A 21820-nucleotide genomic window follows, 5' to 3' on the forward strand; every position below is an offset into this window, starting at 1 on the left:
CTTTGTGAATGGAAGCAGATATCAGCACTCAGTCTGCACAGGCCTCGATCGAGAAAAATACAGTACCTTGCATACCTGCGGGACCAAAATCTTGCCTTGTGAGGAAGATGGCGTGATCATGGTACTCGGCATGGTCAGGGTCGCGGCGCTGCTGCGTGTTGGCCCATCGGCACACCTGCTCCAGGCTGCGAGATGGGTTGCCACGTTCGATCAGGCTTATGGACTGCAGAATGAACAGGACCAAGAAAAAAACGTTAGCAGACTGTAAAAATAAATAGGAGGGTAACCCTGCCGTTCGCCTTAACAACGGTTAAGGTTCTTTCTAAGATGAAAGAAGACTCATCACCCTTTTACCTTTACATCAGTGCAGTAGATGTACTGTCATTTGAAAAACTGTCAAAGAAAATAGCTGAAAATAAGTTGTATTTTTTGTGCATTTGAGGACAAAAAGGGACATGTTGGTTAGAAAAACAGGGGAACCTTTAGGATTACAGGTATTAGTTTTACTTTTTGCTAAATTGCCAGTGATTATGAAACAATTAATAGGTTTGTAACTTGTAACGTGAGCTGTAGTGGCTAACAAACCTCTAGTTGATACACAACTTGAGACAACACAAGCCCACAGGCAGGTACACAGCCTGTCTGCTCACTAGCAGCTGAAGTAGCTGAGTCTGCAACACTGAACAACTTATGAGAAATTTCAAGAGATCAGTAGCTGAGAAAAGTCTACCAGCGACTAGACAGAAATAGTAGCAGGCTATACCACCAACTCTATTTGATAGGCTATGAAATATGTCACTAGAAACACAGCACTATTCAAGCTGTGTTGCACTAACTATATACTTTTAAAAAGACCTACAGTGGGGCAAAAAAGTATTTAGTCAGCCACCGATTGTGCAAGTTCCCCCACCTAAAATGATGACAGAGGTCAGTAATTTGTACCAGAGGTACACTTCAACTGTGAGAGACAGAATGTGAAAAAAAAATCCATGAATCCACATGGTAGGATTTGTAAAGAATTTATTCGTAAATCAGGGTGGAAAATAAGTATTTGGTCAATAACAAAAATACAACTCAATACTTTGTAACATAACCTTTGTTGGCAATAACAGAGGTCAAACGTTTACTATAGGTCTTTACCAGGTTTGCACACACAGTAGCTGGTATTTTGGCCCATTCCTCCATGCAGATCTTCTCGAGAGCAGTGATGTTTTGGGGCTGTCGCCGAGCAACACGGACTTTCAACTCCCGCCACAGATTTTCTATGGGGTTGAGGTCTGGAGACTGGCTAGGCCACTCCAGGACTTTCAAATGCTTCTTACGGAGCCACTCCTTTGTTGCCCGGGCGGTGTGTTTTGGATCATTGTCATGTTGGAAGACCCAGCCTCCTTTCATCTTCAAAGTTCTCACTGATGGAAGGAGGTTTTGGCTCAAAATCTCACGATACATGGCCCCATTCATTCTGTCCTTAACACAGATCAGTCGTCCTGTCCCCTTGGCAGAAAAACAGCCCCATAGCATGATGTTTCCACCCCCATGCTTCACAGTAGGTATGGTGTTCTTGGGATGCAACTCAGTATTCTTCTTCCTCCAAACACGACGAGTTGAGTTTATACCAAAAAGTTCTACTTTGGTTTCATCTGACCACATGACATTCTCCCAATCCTCTGCTGTATCATCCATGTGCTCTCTGGCAAACTTCAGACGGGCCTGGACATGCACTGGCTTCAGCAGCGGAACACGTCTGGCACTGCGGGATTTGATTCCCTGCCGTTGTAGTGTGTTACTGATGGTGACCTTTGTTACTTTGGTCCCAGCTCTCTGCAGGTCATTCACCAGGTCCCCCCGTGTGGTCCTGGGATCTTTGCTCACCGTTCTCATGATCATTTTGACCCCACGGGATGAGATTTTGCTTGGAGCCCCAGATCGAGGGAGATTATCAGTGGTCTTGTATGTCTTCCATTTTCTGATGATTGCTCCCACAGTTGATTTTTTCACACCAAGCTGCTTGCCTATTGTAGATTCACTCTTCCCAGTCTGGTGCAGGTCTACAATACTTTTCCTGGTGTCCTTCGAGAGCTCTTTGGTCTTGGCCATGGCGGGGTTTGGAGTCTGACTGTTTGAGGCTGTGGACAGGTGTCTTTTATACAGATGATGAGTTCAAACAGGTGCCATTCATACAGGTAACGAGTGGGGGACAGAAAAGCTTCTTACAGAAGACATTACAGGTCTGTGAGAGCCAGAGATTTTCCTTGTTTGAGGTGACCAAATACTTATTTTCCACCCTAATTTACGAATAAATTCTTTACAAATCCTACCATGTGGATTCATGGATTTTTTTTTCACATTCTGTCTCTCACAGTTGAAGTGTACCTCTGGTGCAAATTACTGACCTCTGTCATCATTTTAAGTGGGGGAACTTGCACAATCGGTGGCTGACTAAATACTTTTTTGCCCCACTGTACCTTTAAATGAACCAAAACACAATTTTAGTATTTTTGCCTTGTACGACACCAGTATGAATTGTACATCAAACAAACAATATGTGACCAAAGACCTTCAGCAAGACCTTTGTAGCCAATCACTGCCTGAAGTCTCTTTACTGCTGCCAGCTTTGTTTCTGGGTCTCTCTGCATTCACTGCATTTGGAAAAGCATGCTCTGTTGGGTTGAGATCAGACAGACTGACTTGACAATTGAAGACTATCACTTTCTTTACCTTCAGAAACTCTTCAGTTGCTTTTGCAGTATGCTTTGAATCATTATCCATTTGCACTACTTGTTGAGGTTGCAGCATTTGGCTGAATCTGAGCAGAAAGTAAAGCTCTGTACATTTTATAATTCAACCTGCTACGTCTACCAGCAGTCACAAACAGACAGACAGTAATGTAACAAATTATTATGTTACTGTATTTTTTCAGTTGTTTAGACAATTTAAAAATAGTGTTGCCACTGATGTTACTCTTTGTATTGTTGTAATTTTATTTGTCTTTCTTGACACCATCGTGTCAAAAATGCTATCAAGATATTTAGATAAACCTAGTATGAGCTCATCTGGCTCCTTTCTATTGTGAGTCAAACTGCCCACATCCATGTGGCACGAGAGGTCACTCGCTGGTTAGATCATTAAAAAATATATACTGTGAATCATATGTTCTTGCATTTGTTGGCCAACAAATATAACCCAAATGAAAATCTTGACTGAACAATTTTCTCCAATATTATCATGAAAACATGAAATGATGGCTTTGGTGTTCCTTCCCTCCAATGAGGCTGATCTGACAGCCCAACACAGTAAAAAAAAACACTGTTTCTGTTTTTGCCAGTGTCCCCAGTGTTTTGTTTTGGGTTTTTTCTGTAAAGGAGTATAAATGCATTGTGGTTTGTATTTCGTGTCATAAATATACAGAAAATTTCTCAATAAGATTCAGCTCTGGATGAACTGCTCTGGAGACTGATAACCCTACTACTATTACACACACCGACACACACAATGTGAGGCCAGGAGAAATGAAAGCACCCAGGAGGAACTGGCCAAACTTTGTCTTTATTTTCTGAGTGGGTGCTGCAAGCAGGGCCAGTGACACACAGAGCATGTTGGACCTCATCTAATTGGTGTTGGGTAAACAGCATCTCTCTGCTCTGACAAACAGACAGAAGCTGAATAAAAATGCCCAGTTTCCAAGCAGCATCAGTCAGACATGCAGGTAATATGACACTTGTGGACAGATGGATACGTGCGTAAAGCAAATGACTCACTAGCATCTGCCCCCACATGTATAATATACGATATTTCATACCTCATTATAATGTGTTCAGCTGATAACGAGCAAATATGCCAAGACTGGCATTAAGTGGCGAGAGGTGAACAGAAACACAAACACATACTGATGTACAACTCTATAAACTGAAGATATGGAAGATCATTTGACCAGCTAGCATTGACCAGTTTGCTTTTTTTTTTTTTGCTTGTTTATTCGATGTTATTAATATGTTACGTGAGTATTTACCACATGGTGCAAGTACATTTAAATCATTCATTACACTAAAGAAAGCCTGAGCAAAAGTGAAAGTGACTGAGCTTTTGTACAATATTCATTCGTCGCTTTCTTTCATCAATCATGTTAATATAATATGTACTCATTTATTTCCTCACTATTTATGTATGGTATGTGCCAGTACTGGGCTTTAATATGTTTTTGCATCAACTTTAGTGTTTTAATGGGGGCTTCTTAAGGTTACCTTTTCTTATAATCAGGCAATCAGTTCTGTATTGCCCAAAAGAAATACAAAAAACATCTATTTTAACCAGACAACTGAGCTCAATTAAATGCTAATATCACACCGACTATTTTCGCACACGTTTTGTTAAACTCAGCATCTGAGAAACAGCCTTTCTTTCATCTCAGCCTGACCCCAATTTATGATCTTAAACTGATATTTTTCTCTTTTTCTCACTGTACGTCTTTTTTTCCTAAGAAGTTGTTAGCTAGAAGAAACAAAAAAGCAGCTGTAAGCTCCAAAACAAAACTTTGCTTAGTTTATAAATTACTGCATATATAAATCTCAACTGTTTTTCATCTTCACTGCTCTTCCTGATTCTCCTGTCACTCAAATACTTGAGAAGATTGTTTTTCTAAAACTGGTTTTTTCTTTTCTCTCCAAAGGAAAGTTGAAGAGAAACAAGTAGGATTAAAAAAAAATCTGATGAAAAGAACTTTCCTCCCGTGACCACATAGGGTATAATCAATTATTCGATTCTACACTTCAAGTCGGTTTAGTGGAGCAGTAAAGCTATGAACTCTCATTTTTTATGTTAGTTTCATAATTTAACTTCACTTAAATTATGTACTCAATCAGAATTACCAATCATTATTGCTGGGAGAGATTCACGGTCGCTATAAATAAGTTAATAAGCAAGTTAACAGGTACTAGAAAGTAGAAGAGCAGTCAGAGCTTATTTCAACCATGGCCTTGCTCTGTTTAACAGTTGTAAAGAAAACAATTTAAAATAATTTGGATCTGCATTGAAATGTAACAGGTTCTTCTTTTCCCCAAGCTTCATCTATCCACTAAGCTTTTCAAAATACAACCGGGTAGTTTCAAATGCATCATCTAAAACAGACAAAGAGAAATGTTTACAAGCCCTAGCTCTCTCCTTGGTTGAAGTATCAGCTTATTCAGAGAAATCAGATCATATGATACCAAACAGATCCTTTCTTTTAAACTGCAGCATAAAGGCACTGGCTTTGGGGAAGGATCCACTCGCTTAGAGCCATTCTAGTTTTAACCAGTCTATTGTTAGAATACTCTGCACTAAAAATCTGTTTTTTTGTTGTGTGCACAAAAAAAAAATTAAAAATTGGTGTAAAATAAGGAAGCTGTGCTACATGTAGTGGTGTTTTCTTTTATCCTCATAAATGATATCTTCTTGACAAACCTACACTTTACCCATCTCAATTTTTTATTGTGTCGAATATGCAGTAATGGCCCAAAACAACTCTTTTTCCAAGTAGAAACCAAGCCACAAGGCATGAAACTCAGCTTTCCATATCATCTTAAAGTTAGCTTGTTACTTTGGTGCCTCTACTGTGAACTCAGATTTAAATAATTTGTTTGACATTATGGGAAAAATCCTTATTCACCTCACTGCTTGGACTTAGAAAGATAACACCACTCTCATATCTGTACAAAGGACTGATATTTTAGACATCAGTGGATTAACTTCTCTTAGCACCTGCTCTTCTACCTCCCAGTTTTGGGTATAAGGTCGAGTGCTACTGAATACGGTTTCAGGCCATAACAATACTTGAGCCTGCATTCAGTAAAACATGTTTTTTTCACTGAAAATTCTAAAAGGGTTTGCTGCCTTTCTCTTATTTTCTCTTGAGTCATGGTGGTGAGTTCAGCCCTTCTTGTTTTTATTCCAAATAAAATTGAACACAGTTAAAAATCTTGCTTCCTGTAGGCAGTATTACAAAGGCTGAAATCACAGGTGTATTCACAGACAGCTCAGACAATGAGAATATGCCTTTTACACCAGCCCTGTGGTATAAAAACCTTAAAAGCTCATTTGAAATGCTGCTTGCACAGACACAAATTGTGTGGCATGGCTCACCTGCCGGTACCCCACCATTATCATGCGGACAAGGACAATGTTGATGTTCGTCCCCAAAGATTCATCATGGTAGATTTCATCAACCTGAAAGGAAATTAACAGCATGTGTCAGTGATCTGAATGACAAAGGGCATAGAGTGCTTTTGATGAAAGTGACTTGTGATATCAAGTTGAGCACCCAAAGGCCAATAATACAATCATGAACATGGTGGTTTTTAATCCAGAACTTTAATACAAAAACAGTCTGCAGGAATAAAATTAAGCTAAAAGCTAAAAGTTGTGTGAAAAGGACCTTCGACTGACCATTACAGAACGATAGTTTTCGCTCTAGCTTCAGGAATTTCCGAGGGAAACTTCACTGCTCTGCATTACTAATTACTTAATTATGGCTGCTCTAAGTATGCAAATCAGAGTCACAACTGTCAAGAAAGGAAGTGAAGTGACACTATTTAAATGCATAAACTGATGCTTTCCGCTGAGTTTAATTAAAGCCAGGTAAACAATATAACTTTGATAGAAACAGCCTCCACAACTGCTGCTGCTGCTCCTTTCCAGGCTGCTAGGAAAACATTTAGGAGAAGATTAATGTTTGTAGTAATCCTTTAGGAAATAATAAAGTTTAATCAGTAAATCAATATTAAGTGAAAAACTTCCCCCCTCCCTTGAAATCATCCTGCTCTATCTAAAATCTTACAAACCAAGAAGAAAACAGTTGTTTTAAACCACTGAATTGCACTAAAACTCTTGATCCAACCAGTTCTCCTTTTTATGTCTGAGGTGCAGGGCCTAGCAGCGAGTCCTCAAACCATTTTTTAATCTCTTACGACAATCCTAGAATCATGATGAAATATGTTATTAAGACTGGCAACTATTTAGTGAAACTAGTGCTGTTATGCAATGGCAAAGGAGCCTGACCCAGAAATATGTGGACTGCTATTTGGCTTCGTAAGAATGCTGTGGTATGTAGATGCATAACCCAGGACCAAGCTAGGATCCCGTTCAAACCCAAGTCCAATTTCCACTCGAGTGTGTTTTATTTTCATCAGATGGTCGCTACATGTCAGCACTCATTCCGGGCCTCATAAAGTCAACCATCTGCTTTGCTTTGTGGTGGATAAATTAAGTTCAGAGCAAAACAACGGGTATTTATTTTTCCATACATGATTCATTTAAGTTTTGGATTGCAATCAAAAAATAAGCAATTTGGCTTCATATTTCTCCATGTGACTTCAGGGAAAAAGCTGTCTAAAACTGGATTTTTAAAGCATGTGGTTGACACAGGCTCATATTAAATTTTGTATTTTATGTTACAAGCTTGCATAACGTAGCTTCACTTTCCTCACGTAAGATTTTCCTGAGAATGAACACTCTTATACTCCTAAAACTTTGAACTGATTTGACCAAAATCACAAAATGCACGTCTATTTTCTCAGTGCAAAATGAGAGGACATCATAACAAGTGCATTCAGTAATCACCATTAATACGAGTTATAATATTCTAAATTGCTACCTTATGAAACCATCGAAGAAGAGTATCTAAGATATATTTTGATTTCCTTCTCGAAGTAGGCTCTCTTCTTTGGGAGGTACCTTTTCCTTCCAAGTATTGATACTAAATGTTTTATATGCAACTTCTCTGAGAAGGTCTGTGAGATTATTTGATAAACTGTATTGAAAAGATGAAACCGCATCAACTTCCCGTCTCCCTACACGACTTAATTGAACTTTTTTTTTCATTCATCTGTCTCTAACCATCCTGCAACTGTTTTCATATGGTTTCCAATGTTTCTGTTGCTGTTGTTAGGTACCTCTTTGTTTAGCCCATGACAGCTCTACACACGATCTAGCTTTATTAATCAACAAGAGGTAGTTACAAAGCAAATATTCCAAAATAGTGAACAATATCTGACAAATTCTCATGCCACACTTTAACTGCCTTACTGTTGGCCACTAATAGTAATTATATGAGTGCAGCATGTGGTTGTCACACCACTGTAATAACACTGAGTGTAAGTATATTGACTCCCTCTCTGTATTTAAGACACAGCTCAAAACACATCTGTTTAAACTGGCTTATTCGCTTTAATGCTGATTTTATCTGTTGTCACGCTCTGTTTTGTAATTTTAACTTATTTTATGTATTTTATGACTATTGTTCCTTTTATTAATTGTGTTTTTTGTAAGGTGACCTTGGGTTTCTGAAAGGCGCCCTCAAATAAAATGTATTATTATTATTGTTATTATAGCCCCTGATGGTGTCATTTGCACTTGAGAATCAAGGCGCTGTGTGGGCTTGAATGAGACTATTTTCTCTTTTGTTTTTATCAACTGTTTGTTTAAAGTGTCAACTGGAAATTCGAGGTTTAGCATGATCTCCAACAGCTAGGCATAAGATATAAGGCTTAAGAACTTAACAATACGTGTCTTCATTTTCATAGTTTTATAGCTTTTCCTAATGAAGACATCCAGAATTACCACACCAGTGTACTAATAGATGAACAATGAAATAGCTTTTTCACTGCTATAGAAATTTCAGATTTTCTGTAAATTAATAGAACTTTTTGTTTTATAATTACACAGTGAGCAGTGAGCTACCCAAAAAATTTCTGTATTTACACATGAAATTCTTATCATTTAAACCCAAAGAGTCTTCCTCTCAAATTTCTTTCACTTAATACAGCAGTATTTACTTTACACGTCCAGTCATCCACCCATTCACACACACATTCATACACTGGTGATGGCAAGCTACATTGTAGCCACAGCCACCCTGGGGCGCACTGACAGAGGCACTTAAATTAAAGAACATCTTGTTTTTTTAGAGCGTACCAAAACATCAATACAAAATAGTCTAATAGGTTTACTAAAAGTTAAAAGCTGAAAGTATTAATTGGCTTGATCAGTGATTTACTCTGAGCCCTGTTTACTGTCCATGCTTCACTGTATCTCCCCATCCCCCCACCAGATGTCCTCAGACTTCCATTCTCTTCTGAGTCCCTAGTCTGCCACACCCACCTCACCTGTCCCCCATCTACCTACCTCTGCTGTAGTCCAATAAACCAAAAAAGTTATCTCCTAAAAACTTTTCCTAATCGCTATTCCTCGATCTGAATAGAAAATGCGACAGGGTCAAGGAAAGGTGCAAAACAGAATTTATAAAGAAGTGTGGCACGCAGAGAATCCACTTACACCAGGTTCCGTAAAAATGTGATTGGATACGTTATTGATCTGGGTCTACTATGTTGAAAAGACAGTGTCACAGAGATGGACAAGCTACTTCATCCAGCATGTTTTTAACTTTGTTGTTTAATGCAAGTCATGCGAAAAAGAGCCTGTGAAAACAGAAGCATGAAAAATACCAATTCATTACCAAGGCTGTAATTTTAAATTGGAAGAAATATAGTCTATACAGTAAAATGAAATGCTTGTGATAATGTCATTAGTTTGTCATCCTGCCTGCTCATATTAACCCAGTCTATCTTCTGCTTTTATATATGATAACTCTAAAGCCTGGCAATACAGCAATGGACATAGCAAGAGGTGGCAAAAGTACACACATTCATTGGATAAGTAGAAGTACAGATTTGTACTTGTGTGTGTTGAAGTACTGATTAACCTTGTTTATTCAAGTAAAATTGAAAAAGCAAATTGAACTTTATGTCATATTAATATCATAATGGAATAATATAAATACAAAGAAATGGAAACAATTTAACTAAAACTCAAATTGTAATTATCAGATTATCTTGAACACCTGTTATGTAGAATGCATAGAAACACACAAGAGAACTTAAAAAATATGTCTATATCTGCCAACGTAGTAGTTGGGTAACAGCACAGATGAGCTCATCTGTATTGTTGCTCTTAGATTCAGCCAACTGAATTCAACCAGATGTAAGCAGATGTTACAATAAGCTATAATACATTAGCTGATTTCCAATACCTGGACAATATAAAAATAGTATAAAGGTGGAATTAAGTGACGGAATCTAATCCACATCATTGGCTTAAATTTAATTTGATGTCTGTTCCTCTAACATTGACCATGAACATCACAGCTGCTCCACCGGTCCAAAACAATGCACCACTGTAAACTTCACAGTACTGCAAACTAACCAGTGTTGCTTTCAGGTTGTTTATGCAACCTTTGCATAACTGAAAAATGTTCTATTTCAATTGGTTGTGCAGGATAATTCACAATATTTAAAAAACCTAACTTCATATACAACTGAATGATGAGATTGCATGTATGCTTTAAAACGTCCAGTTTATCATATGACTGAGAAGTCCTTACCTTTAAAAATAATCTCTCTTCTTCTACTTGTGTCCTTCCTGACTTTTATACATTTTTCTCTGTCTCTGAGTTCTTTCCTCTCCCTTAGAAATCCAGCAGCTGAACTGTTAGCTAACAGACACACTGTGTGACACACTGCACAGAAAAACTTTGTCTATTTGCTGATATTTGTCGAGCTATTAGAAATGTTGCATTTGAGATTACCTGCCACTTCACTGCTTTTGTGCCTGCTGCTCTTCTGTTGCATTAACTATAGAAGCTAAAGTAGCGTGACCACAACTCATTAGCTAAAAAATTAATTTATTAAGAAAACAAGTAAAAGTACATTTGTGTTAAATTTTAGGAAGTAAAAATTTGTCAGAAAAGTAAAATAAAAGGTTAAAGTACAGATACCTGAAAAAAGTTTTTTTGTTTTTTTTTTTACATCCATCTGTAAATAACTAATGCAAACTGAATTAACTGAGAGAGATTTATGTATACATTTCTAGATATGGCCTTGTCGACTCCTTCCCATAACACAACTTCATGAGAAGCAGATTTCGTCACCGCAGCATAATAATAATAGTTCAGCAGTGGATTTAACAGCCTGTCATTGAAGTTCCCAAATTTATCTACAAGTTTTGGCATGAATAGTGCGTCATTGTGGATTATGAGGTGGCATTATTTGCTTTACCTTTATAAAGGATGGGCCTGTGTACCGTAAAGAAGGTAATAAAGGAAGCATTGAAATGCCTTTCCTTTGTATTACCTCACATGGTCTGGAACAGTTCAACCCATGTACTTTTTTAGCTTATCCAGTTCAGGGTCATGGAGAGTCTAGAGCTATCCACCTCTTAAGTCTGACGTCATTAGTCATTTCTGGGTCCAGACTCCTCTTTGGTTCCCAAACTCAAACAAACACTGCGGCATCACTGAGAGTTAAAAACGGCTCAAATTCTTTCATCTCCAAGAAAATGTTCAGTGTGGCCTCTCTTCCAGGGGTTACAATAAAGTCTGACATTCAGGCATCTGTGAAAAAAGCGGATTTATGAAGTTTAGGAGAGTTAGATGTTAGCAGGAAGTTAGCTTGTTAGTTTCTATTTAAAGCTGACTGAGGAATACCTAAAATAAGAATACTTACAGTTCTGAGGGTCAGAGAAATGCAATCATGTGGCAGAGAACAGTCTTTGAAAAAGGACCAAAATTCAGTCAAGAGATCACCTGATCCTATGCTAACCAATCCTATTCATGACCCTATGGCCACACTGACTCTTACTTAGTTCACAGTGATTCTTTTCTGAAGCACTGAGATATTTGGTGTCTGGCAAACCGTGAGGCCATGACTTGTAGTTACATAAGGTTTTAAAAAGCTTTAAAGAGCTTAAAAATAGTGCAAATAAAAAGCCAACAAGGCCAGCAATGACCACTGATTATTTTAGAGGGTTATTTGTATTAAATAACACCAGACACAATGCATTACAACACGTTAAAAAGCCACAGCCTTAACTTGTTGTAATGCATTGTATCAGTTGGAGCTCGCACTGGCAAGCAGTGTTGATACGTCATTACTTAACAAGCAGATTCCAGCTGACACGGAACAAAAGATTGGGACATGCTGCCAGTCTATCATAGGGCTAACACATACAGACAAATACTCACATTCAGACCTATATCCAGTGTACATCCAATGTAGAATCAATTTAGAAACATTATGAGAGATTCTGGAGGAAGTACCCAGATAAATGCAAAAAACATGCAAACTTCACATGAACAAGTTCAAGAAACTTGTTGCAAATTTATACTTTTAATAAATGATTGGTGGAGTGGAGTCTTGCTCCATGGTGGACAAGGACCTAAAAAAAGGCGTAATGCACTGTGGTACATCATACTTTAAGATGCAGAGTAATCCAATCCACAATGTATTGAAGATACTGTAAGATATCCTTAAGCATTTAATTTATTTTCTTTGTTAACCCAAGATAACAACAAGCTGTAGCTTAACATTTCCAGGAAGAAATTGGATTTCTGGGAAAGTATTTTTATTCCAAGTTAAATATTTGTAGCATCACATTGACCACCACAACTCATTTAATTTATCTTCAAAAGCACATGTGAGCCTTTGGCAGAAGTATAAGGACAAATTTTACTTCTCCATTTGGCCTTTACTCTCTAAAAATGAATTTCAGCTTTTTCCATTGCCCACATCACCATACAGTAACATTTTATCAGTTCAGTGGGTTTGTTTCTGGATGCTTTTCTTTAAATATGCCTAAAATTGTGCAATCAGTGTAGTAGCTAAAACACATTGAAACCCAAGATTTTAAAGATATTGTCAAATTAAAGGTAACTAACAAATGAATGAGAATTGTGTTAATTCTTTATTTTCTTAATTAGAAAAGTGTCATATAATTTGCAGTCCATTTGCCATATTTACTAACAATGCCTTACCCTGTTCCTACCTCCTAATGTCATACAGCACTGATCTACAAAAGGTCATCAATGATTGGTTTCACTGGACACTGAAGCTTGCAAGAGCCCTGAGGTGAAGTCCAACGATTTAACTGATGCAACAGCAGCAACCCTCTAAAATAGAACAGTATATGAGCATAGAAAGCTACAAGAACCAGCTACCCAACACAGGATGAACAGGAAACGTAGGAAGCAATTAGATGAAAAAGAACTGATAAAAGCTTTCACTGCCAAAGCATCAGCTTTTTTTTGTGTTTTTTATGGAGAAGTTTCCTTTCTACATTCAGCTTTAGAGTGTCTTAATTACCATGAGCACTGATGTCCACACTACAAGTAGAACTTTCCACTTTCCAGATACTGCAAACAGAACAACAGAGTGCCACTCCTTTGCTAAGAAAAAAAAAAACCCAACAAGTATGTGTCAGTAAGCTTTGAGCAGTTAAAAATTATGACCATGCACAACAAAAGCTCCGTCAACACAGAAAGGATATCCTCCAAGTCCAAATTTGTTCAGGGACACAGGGTTACACCCAAGAATTTAAGCAAATATTCTATTCACAGAAGTGCATGCAGGTCAATAAATGCAGTAAAGAACCCCTGAATGACCCCAAATTCTCTTGGATTCATTACAACAGAACTGAGACTGGTCTGTACTGACCTATATATTGTACTGTATGTGTGTTTATAGTAGATCAAACTGAGGACTTATTAAAGTACTGGCATGAAGTTATGACATTTGTAAACACCAAAGATGGTTTTCATTTATATATATCGTTTTACTCATATCTATGCAAAAGGGTTTTTTTCTGCCACGGGGATAATTACAAAGCCATGAGGAGCACAAAGAGGACTGACAGGACTCTTATGGCCAAAAATGAGAGTAGCAGCTGTTGGTTAAATGCACTAGGTGTCCCTGGCTTGTGTATAGCATCACATCAACATGGACAAAACCTGGTTCATGGTTAAACAACCCGGCCATTGTGTAGCAGGCACCTCAGCAGTCAAACTTGGCTTTGTGCAGACAGGATGTCCAGTAATCAATCCCTTAGGGAGAGTTTCTCCAGGTGGTACTACACATTCTGCAGCCATGGACCAGGGATTCAGAGGGATTTTAGTGAGCTCTTTCAGACACAGCAAGCTTGTGGCTTACCATTGGAACCAAAGAGTTTTGACCTTCGTTTGTTTAAACTGCTGTTTTCTTGCACATTTCTCTCATCAAATTTTACTCAGTGGGAGATGGAGTATATGGATACTACATTTAAGACCTTGACTTGATTTCAGTTTGAGGTTCAGTCAATTTTAGCTTTAAGGACTTCCTCAATTTCACTACTCCTGTCTGTGATGTGAAATACCCTTAAGTGCTAATCAGAGAGTACTAGACACCAAGGACTGATAATTACAGAGGGAATTACAGAGTGCATTTGCAGCCACTTCACAGTATAATCACCTAAGGTCATTAAAAGTCAAGCATTTCTTTCTGAAGAAGACATTTGGGAACAGAATGTGAATATAATATCCTAATTAAATAAACACATCATTCCATGTAAGCAGAGTTTGGCAGTATGAGTGGACGTCTGGCGCTGGTTTCCATGACTGCCCTGTACAGCTCCCAGTCAACTTTCTAATTGGTCTAGCACAGCTAATCAGACCACCATGCAGGGTCCAAATGGTAACTGTTACAGAGTGAAACCAGCACCCTGTGAAAATCTGACTTGAGGGATTTGGGCCCAATAAGTAGATTATGGTGGTAGGAGCTGGTGGAACCCATAATGAATGAGCTGAGAGTTTCTCCCTCCCTCCTCTTTTCTTATTAGTAATCCATGAACAGCAAGAGAGTGGGGGTGATGGGGAACAGTGTGGCAAGTTCTGATATCAAAGAGGACATGGGGAAATTATTGCAGACTTAGCATAATTTAATCTCAAGAAATTTGATATTTCTATTGTCATGCTTTTAACAACTATGCCTCTTTATATGGCTATTTGGCTTTTTTTTTTTATCTGTTTTGGAATCATTTTTGAACAAAAATGGCAAAACTATAATTTATTTTAAGGTTCTTAATGTTATTTTGTTGTTTATATTGTCTGAGTGACTGCACTAGACCTAGCCAACAACAGTATCCTTACAAATTAGTTACAAATGACATAACACATAGACACTCTGTGTTCCAGCGCAGGCCAAGAAGTCAAGCTTAAACCCAATCTCGGTATATCAGCTCAGAACATCTGTGTTTCTGCCCCAGCAAGCTGGTTTGGAACCTACCTCCAACCCAGTTCCACCTTTTCATGCTGTCTTATTTAATCATTCTCTTTACTAGTCAGTATTCTTGATTTATTTGTCCTCTGTATTTGGGATCCTGCTGCTACTCTTCCCATACGTTTTCCATGCATGTACATGGTTCCCAAACATCTACGCTATGAAATATTAATGACTACAGATTTAAAATAACAATCTGCCAAATTTCTTACTACAGTGGTCTGTACAGTACAGTGTTTGTTTTACAACTGTAACTGTAAATTTTATTACAATTTTTGTCTCAGTTTAAAGTGTAAAATTAAACTATACTTTTCACAAATTATTGATATGTATTTTGATTCATAAATATGAATCTGAATAGAATTTTATGGAATTCTCAGTCCAAATGTTATGCATATTAGTCAATGCTGCAGCCTTAAAATTCTTTATAATAACACTTACTATGTTCATGAGTGTGAGAACATAATTCTGGACATGCTCCTTGCCGTGGAAACGGACCACCGAGTCATCAACAGCCAGCAGCACCTCGATGTTGTAGTCATCTTTCTTCGCATGCCTCCTCTTGCGCTCAGACTCAGAAAGTTTATGTTCAACAAGATCCAGAGCTTTGGGGAGGTCTGCAATCCCAATGTCTGCCACTGCAAAATATGACAAGGATGAGCAGTTAATGAAAGCCAATGAACAGATGGTGTCAAAGTGACATAAAGCAAATGCTTTTCTTTGACTCTAAGCGATGATCAGATGGAGTCCTTTGGGATTATTGACAGGGGTAAGGACTCTACATTTTTCTAGCACATCTGTAGTTTAAACTGTTGATCATTCGCATCTCATAGATAGATAGGTGCGTGTGTATGTGTGTGTGTGTGGGTGTGCATGTTAAGACATCTTTGTGATTGGCACTAAACTTGTGGGGACCAACAGTCACTTGACAAAACGCTCATCCCCACCAGTATATATGGTATTTTTGAGACTCAAAATGTGGTTTTAGTGCCAGGGTTACAATTAGGTTATGATTAGGATTAGGCATTCATTTTTGATGGATAACACAAGCGGGAAAGCATTATGTAAATTAGATGTCCTCACTAAGATACGAAAATGAGTGTGTGTGTACAGGATGATATCTTTCTGTGGCTGACATTGTTAGAACTGTAATACTAATTGGTAAACATAAACAATGTGAACATGGATTTCACCACCACAGAGGCAATGAACACAAAGATAATATTCAGAGGAAATGTTCCGGTGCTGAAGCTGCCAAAAATGCCAAAGCTGCACAAATATTTCAGATATTTCTATATGCATGAATTATTTTCATCGGCAGATCTTTTGTAAACATTAATCATGTCTTATCATTTTGTCAGATTTCACAAACATATACAGGCTTTTAAAGCATGATAGCTACACCGAAAATCAAACAAACACTATGTTGAAAAATTTGACCACGTAAAATCATAGCAAGGTCTTTCAAAATATCAATTTGATTATTTTGCAAGAGTCCACATTTTGTAATTTCACACCTTAACTGGTGATGTCTCAAGCCTTTCAGGTGCAAATGCAGACATTGCATATAATTTAACATAGCAGGAAAGGTATTCATAGAAGAACAATGCATATGACAAACAATCAGTATGCTGCTCTGCAAGGCCTATTTTAACAGCTGTCTCCAGGCAAATCTCTTGGAGACACAATTTATTCTAAATTTAAGATAAAGAATTAAATAAATTAACAATAGATGCATCAAGCATGATAATTCATTTCCACCAGATGTAGCTGATTAACTTGAATTAAAATAATTGAATTAAATTGAAAGGTAGACGGCAATAAGATAGCATTTAACAGACCTTTTATTTTTTTGCACTTCAATTTACTACTGCTAGGAGTTGGTTACACCTTTATACACCTATTGGCTAGTTGTAAAACCTAGTGTGTTTTGATTGTTTTCACTAAGAAATTAAATCTGCTACTAGGCAGGAAATGATCAGAAATAAGACTCTATTTTGAAACTAAAATAGGAATCTCATAGAGCCTTTTTCCCCATGAGAGCTATTGATAGCCTTGAACAGGAAGCTACATCAGGAGGCAGAGTAATGATGGAATTTCTCTAAAAATTGTACCTGAGAGAGGTAAAATGAGCCCCCCTGTCAGAAGTAAAAAAAAAAAAAAAAAAAAAAAAAGTACTTTTAGTGTGAGCTTAGAGACAGCTTTTTATGTCATGATCATGTGTCTGTGTGTGTGTATAAATACTGCTGTCTTTCCTTTGTCACAGTGTCCACTTATCCTCCCATTGTTTTCCAGTGTTATGCCTGTGTGTGGGTTTAATGCATATATATATATAAATAGATAGATAGAGCAAAAGAAGTGGATTTGGACCAGAACCTCTGTTGCCTTTTTTTATATGCACTGTAAAAAAAGATCCTAAAAAAAACAGTAATATTCCGGCAGCTTGGGCGCCAAAATAATACTGGAAAATAACAGAAAATAAAGTTCTCAAAAAAATCCGGTTATTTTCAGTAATGACAATACAGTTTGTTGCCCTAATTTTACATGGGATTTTGCCTTTTTCAACTGCTTTTAAACATTAAATTAGGAACATTTTAATGTGATTAAACAATGAAATTACCTTTAAACAAGGTCAATGAATGTGGCAACATGAATAATAATACTTAAATGTACAGAAATATACAGTTATACAGTTAACAGTTGGTTTAAATAATAATAATAATAATGGATTGAATTTATATAGCGCTTTTCGGGGCCCTCAAAGTGCTTTACATTTCCACTATTCATTCACTCTCACATTCACACACTGGTGGAGGCAGCTACAGTTGTAGCCACAGCTGCCCTGGGACAGACTGACAGAAGCGAGGCTGCCATATCGTGCCATTGGCCCCTCTGGCCATCACCAGTAGATAGGCGGTAGGTGAAGTGTCTTGCCCAAGGACACAATGACCGAGACTGTCCGAGCCGGGGCTCGAACCGGCAACCTTCCGATTACAAGACGAACTGCCAACTCTTGAGCCACGATCGCCCTAAATAACATTATTTGATGTTAAAAAAAAAAGTTTATAAGAATCATTTTTTATATATTTTTCAATAGTATTACATTTGAATTTAACAGTTCAATCTTTCAAATAACGGACAAATATTTGTGAAATTATGATACATTTGTGAATGTATTTTAACAATCTAAATATGCATATGTACAGACAAATATATTTAAAAAACAAGAAAATTATGTTTTATTACATTTACAGTGATTTTATGTTATTTTACATTTGAAATGTAAAACCACAGTCTATTTATGTAAATTTAGTGATATCCTAGAAAAACAGTACAAAGCTGTAAAATACACAGTAAAATACTTTTATATTACAATTTTTTTTCCAGTGTGTGTTAAAATACAGATTACAGAATGAATACAGACATCAAATAAAAAAGCATATATTTTAATTTTGGTTTAAGTTAATTTTGACTCTGATCATATGATTATTTTATGTATGTGATAGTATGGAAATCAACATCAATGACAGATATGCTACTTTATATGAGAATGCATCTACAGTGAAATTCACAATGGCATTTAAAAAAGAGAGGATTGGGACTGTAAATTTGTGACTTGACAGTTGTTACAAAGAACATATGCACTAGAGAGCAACAGATTAAAAGTAAACCATAGAGGCTTATAGCTACAGAAAATTTGTGAGGTTAGTAAGAGTCTCCCACCAGATGCTGAAGCTATTTTTCAGGAAGAAAGGAATAGAGAAGGAATTCATGATGAAATTGAATCATTTGGCTGCAAAGGAAAGGTCACTTCCCACTCTAGCTTTCTTAAATTCCCCAGTCCCCAATAATACCACCAAACCCCAGCTTTCCTCGTTTTACCAGCTGGTGTATTGAGCACTGCCTCTGCTGATAGGTCTGTATGGAGGCGCAAGATAAAGTGAAGCAGTTTATGTGAATTTCACTGTGTTGACAGCAACAAATTAGTGATTTTCACAATTTATCACCATTTATCACCAAATTACCACAGAGTGAATCTAATTGAAAGAAAAACTTAATTTATTGGGCAGTTACATACCATTACTACACTGTAGCACACTAAGAAAATCAAATTTAGTTTCAGTCAGTGGACAATAACGTTAATAATGTTCACTAACAGGAAATAACAGTCAGTGAGTTTCATAATATATTACTACACAGATACAATAGATACAATAATGAATAGAAACTAAAATGATTAAAAGTTCATGTAATAAATAGGTCAAAATATGTTGGTTTTTTGCTCTTTATAATTATAATTATGTATGACGTAGGTACTTTCATTATCCTCTGTTATTCTGTCCATTCTGTGACTAATGCGCCAACCTTCAGGACATCAATTTTGCTGCTCCTGGTATACAATGATGTATTCAGTTCTGCACTTACTCATATGTCCTTACTTGGCCGGAGCACACAGTTGTTGCACTCAAACCTACATATAGGTTTGGGGGTTTTTTTGTTTCCACTTACGTCACACTCCCCCTCCTTGCCTACCTTCATTGTGGAGGTCTTCCCTTCGCTGGCCTGTCTCCTGCTTTATGGCTGATCTGCGGTAGACCACATGGACACGCCCCTTCACTTCCACATCCTGTTGGCCTTTCTCAAGGGGTTCAATGAAAAACTCCCCATTATCAGTCCGGATCAGGCCTGCCTGGAAAAAGAGAGCTCAAAATGAATGTACCACTCCTCCTTGAAAGTACAATTCTTCCACTGGAGCCAGTAATTATGGAGTGCCTGATCAATTGGAAGATTTAGTAAAGTGCTCAATAAGCGGAATGACGCAGGTAGACATAATTTGGGGCCCTTTAAGATTCATTGAATGTCAGTCTTCTTTCACCCTGTGTTAAATGATGAGTGGTGATGTCAGTGTTATATTTCCATCTGCTTTAAGTTTTTCAAAGAGTTTATAGAAATCCTTTCAGCTGGATACTCTTACAAGCGTTGATGCCAGTCTGGGATGCTCACAGAATTCGAAGCCTGTGGTAAAGTTTACAGTTTGCTTTGTGATATACTCAACTGTCTCAACCTGGATTTTTTTGTGTGTTCTGCTTGCATTAGAAAATACCAATATCCAATCATCAGCTACCCACTGAGAGGAACTCTGACCTTGCTGTTTACATTCAAAGGTAAGTATAGACCAACAAGAATAGTAGAGCAGTAACTTTGTCCACACCAGCATGGAAATATTGACTTATCATCCTCTTTAATCAACACTCACCATTTATTTTAGCAGCACTGAATTATAGGTTTGGAAAAACAGTCGTGTTTGTCTCTTCGAAAGTGGATTTCTTTGTGTGGAAAAGTGGGAAAAAAAATATTTGATTCAGTGGGTAAGCAAACCTGATATTTATTTGTATAACTAGAGTAGGTCTGTTGCTGTACTGGAAATATTATGTTTAAAACAAACAAAAAACATAGCATTTCTCTCTATTAGCATAATAGTATCTGGATGTGACTCTGAGAAGGGAATAAAGGAGCTTAATTTGCAAGTAGACAACAAGGAATTCAAGACAGGTTTTTGTTTCTACTTCAGGTTTCTCTTTGTTGTATACCTATTGCAACTCAGTACATATGCAGAGTGAATGCATCACTTCTGTCGGTCATGATAAAAGTAAGAAAACAGAATCAAAGGTGTCTTTTAACTATAGTTTGTGTTTCCATACTGGCTACCTTGTTAAGGTGCATTTCTTGGGAATATTGGTTGGTTCATTATAACAAAATACCATCTGATAGGTTTTTAAACCTTTATTTAATAATGTTTCTGTGATTGATTTCATTTTATGATTTCATGAGCAGTAGCAAACCTTCAATAGTGTATACTGTCACTTCCCAAAAGACAAGTGTTGAGGACAGAGGATTTTTCTATGGAAACCTTTAATGAAACCTGCAAAAACTATGCTTTGGCCAAGAACAACCGACACATAAACAGAATGAAACTAGACAGCGCAAACTCTAAAACCAAACCGAAACGAAAAACACTCAGGTACAAAGGAAAATTCTGAAAAATTACATAGTGGCAATTAATGTATTTGTGACTACCAATATGTGGCACTGTCCTAGGCTTTCATTTGTCTCTTTAGTTGCTAAATGAACATTAAACTTTAAACATTCAAAGCTCAAATGCAAATTCTGAGCTTTTAGCGCAGTTTAAACACACCTGCCTGGAATGAATCGAAACAGTAAAAGACCTGAAAATCAGTGGAAAGTAGTGTTTGTAGATTTGTATAGATGCAGTCGTGGGGGAAAGAATGAGTTTTCACACAATTCCATACAATGTGCAAAACAACTGTCATCCTGACAGCTAGTATGAGGTATTTGCTGTGCACTGTGGCCAAATATCTCCACTCATCTGTCCTTTATTTGGTTCTAGAAGTCTCGTGGTGTGTTCAGACGCATCATTGCTGCCATGTTGTTTAACAGAGGAGTCTTTCTCCTGGCAACCCTTCCAAACAAGCCGTACTTGTTCTGTCTTTTCCTATTGTTAGGAAATTTGAAATTTAACATGCTTGGCCTGTTGAGTCTGAGATGTACACCGGCAGTCAAATATTTTGATATCATTAGCAAATTTCTTTTTTTTTCCCAAAGAAAAACAAAATGCAATTCACAAAGAATTTGATCCATTTCACAAATAATTAAAATTAATCAGGTGATTTTTTTTAAGAGTGATC

General features: G+C 37.3%; 1 protein-coding gene across 1 annotated transcript in view; it reads right to left on the reverse strand.

Moving 5' to 3' along the window:
* The window catches only part of adamts14 (ADAM metallopeptidase with thrombospondin type 1 motif, 14), a 54948-nt gene that overhangs the window by 19796 nt on the left and 13332 nt on the right, over window positions 1-21820 (reverse strand). The window contains exons 3-6 of the mRNA XM_085361475.1: window positions 19647-19803; window positions 15555-15751; window positions 6118-6201; window positions 67-223 (exon numbers count right to left, since the gene is read on the reverse strand). Coding sequence (XP_085217601.1) covers window positions 67-223; window positions 6118-6201; window positions 15555-15751; window positions 19647-19803 — 595 coding nt within the window. The remainder of the gene's footprint in view (window positions 1-66; window positions 224-6117; window positions 6202-15554; window positions 15752-19646; window positions 19804-21820) is intronic.

This window comes from Diplotaxodon limnothrissa, linkage group LG8 (assembly GCF_057381915.1).
Source record: "Diplotaxodon limnothrissa isolate DT_005_m linkage group LG8, D_limnothrissa_male_GT1.1, whole genome shotgun sequence".
NCBI lineage: Eukaryota > Metazoa > Chordata > Actinopteri > Cichliformes > Cichlidae > Diplotaxodon > Diplotaxodon limnothrissa.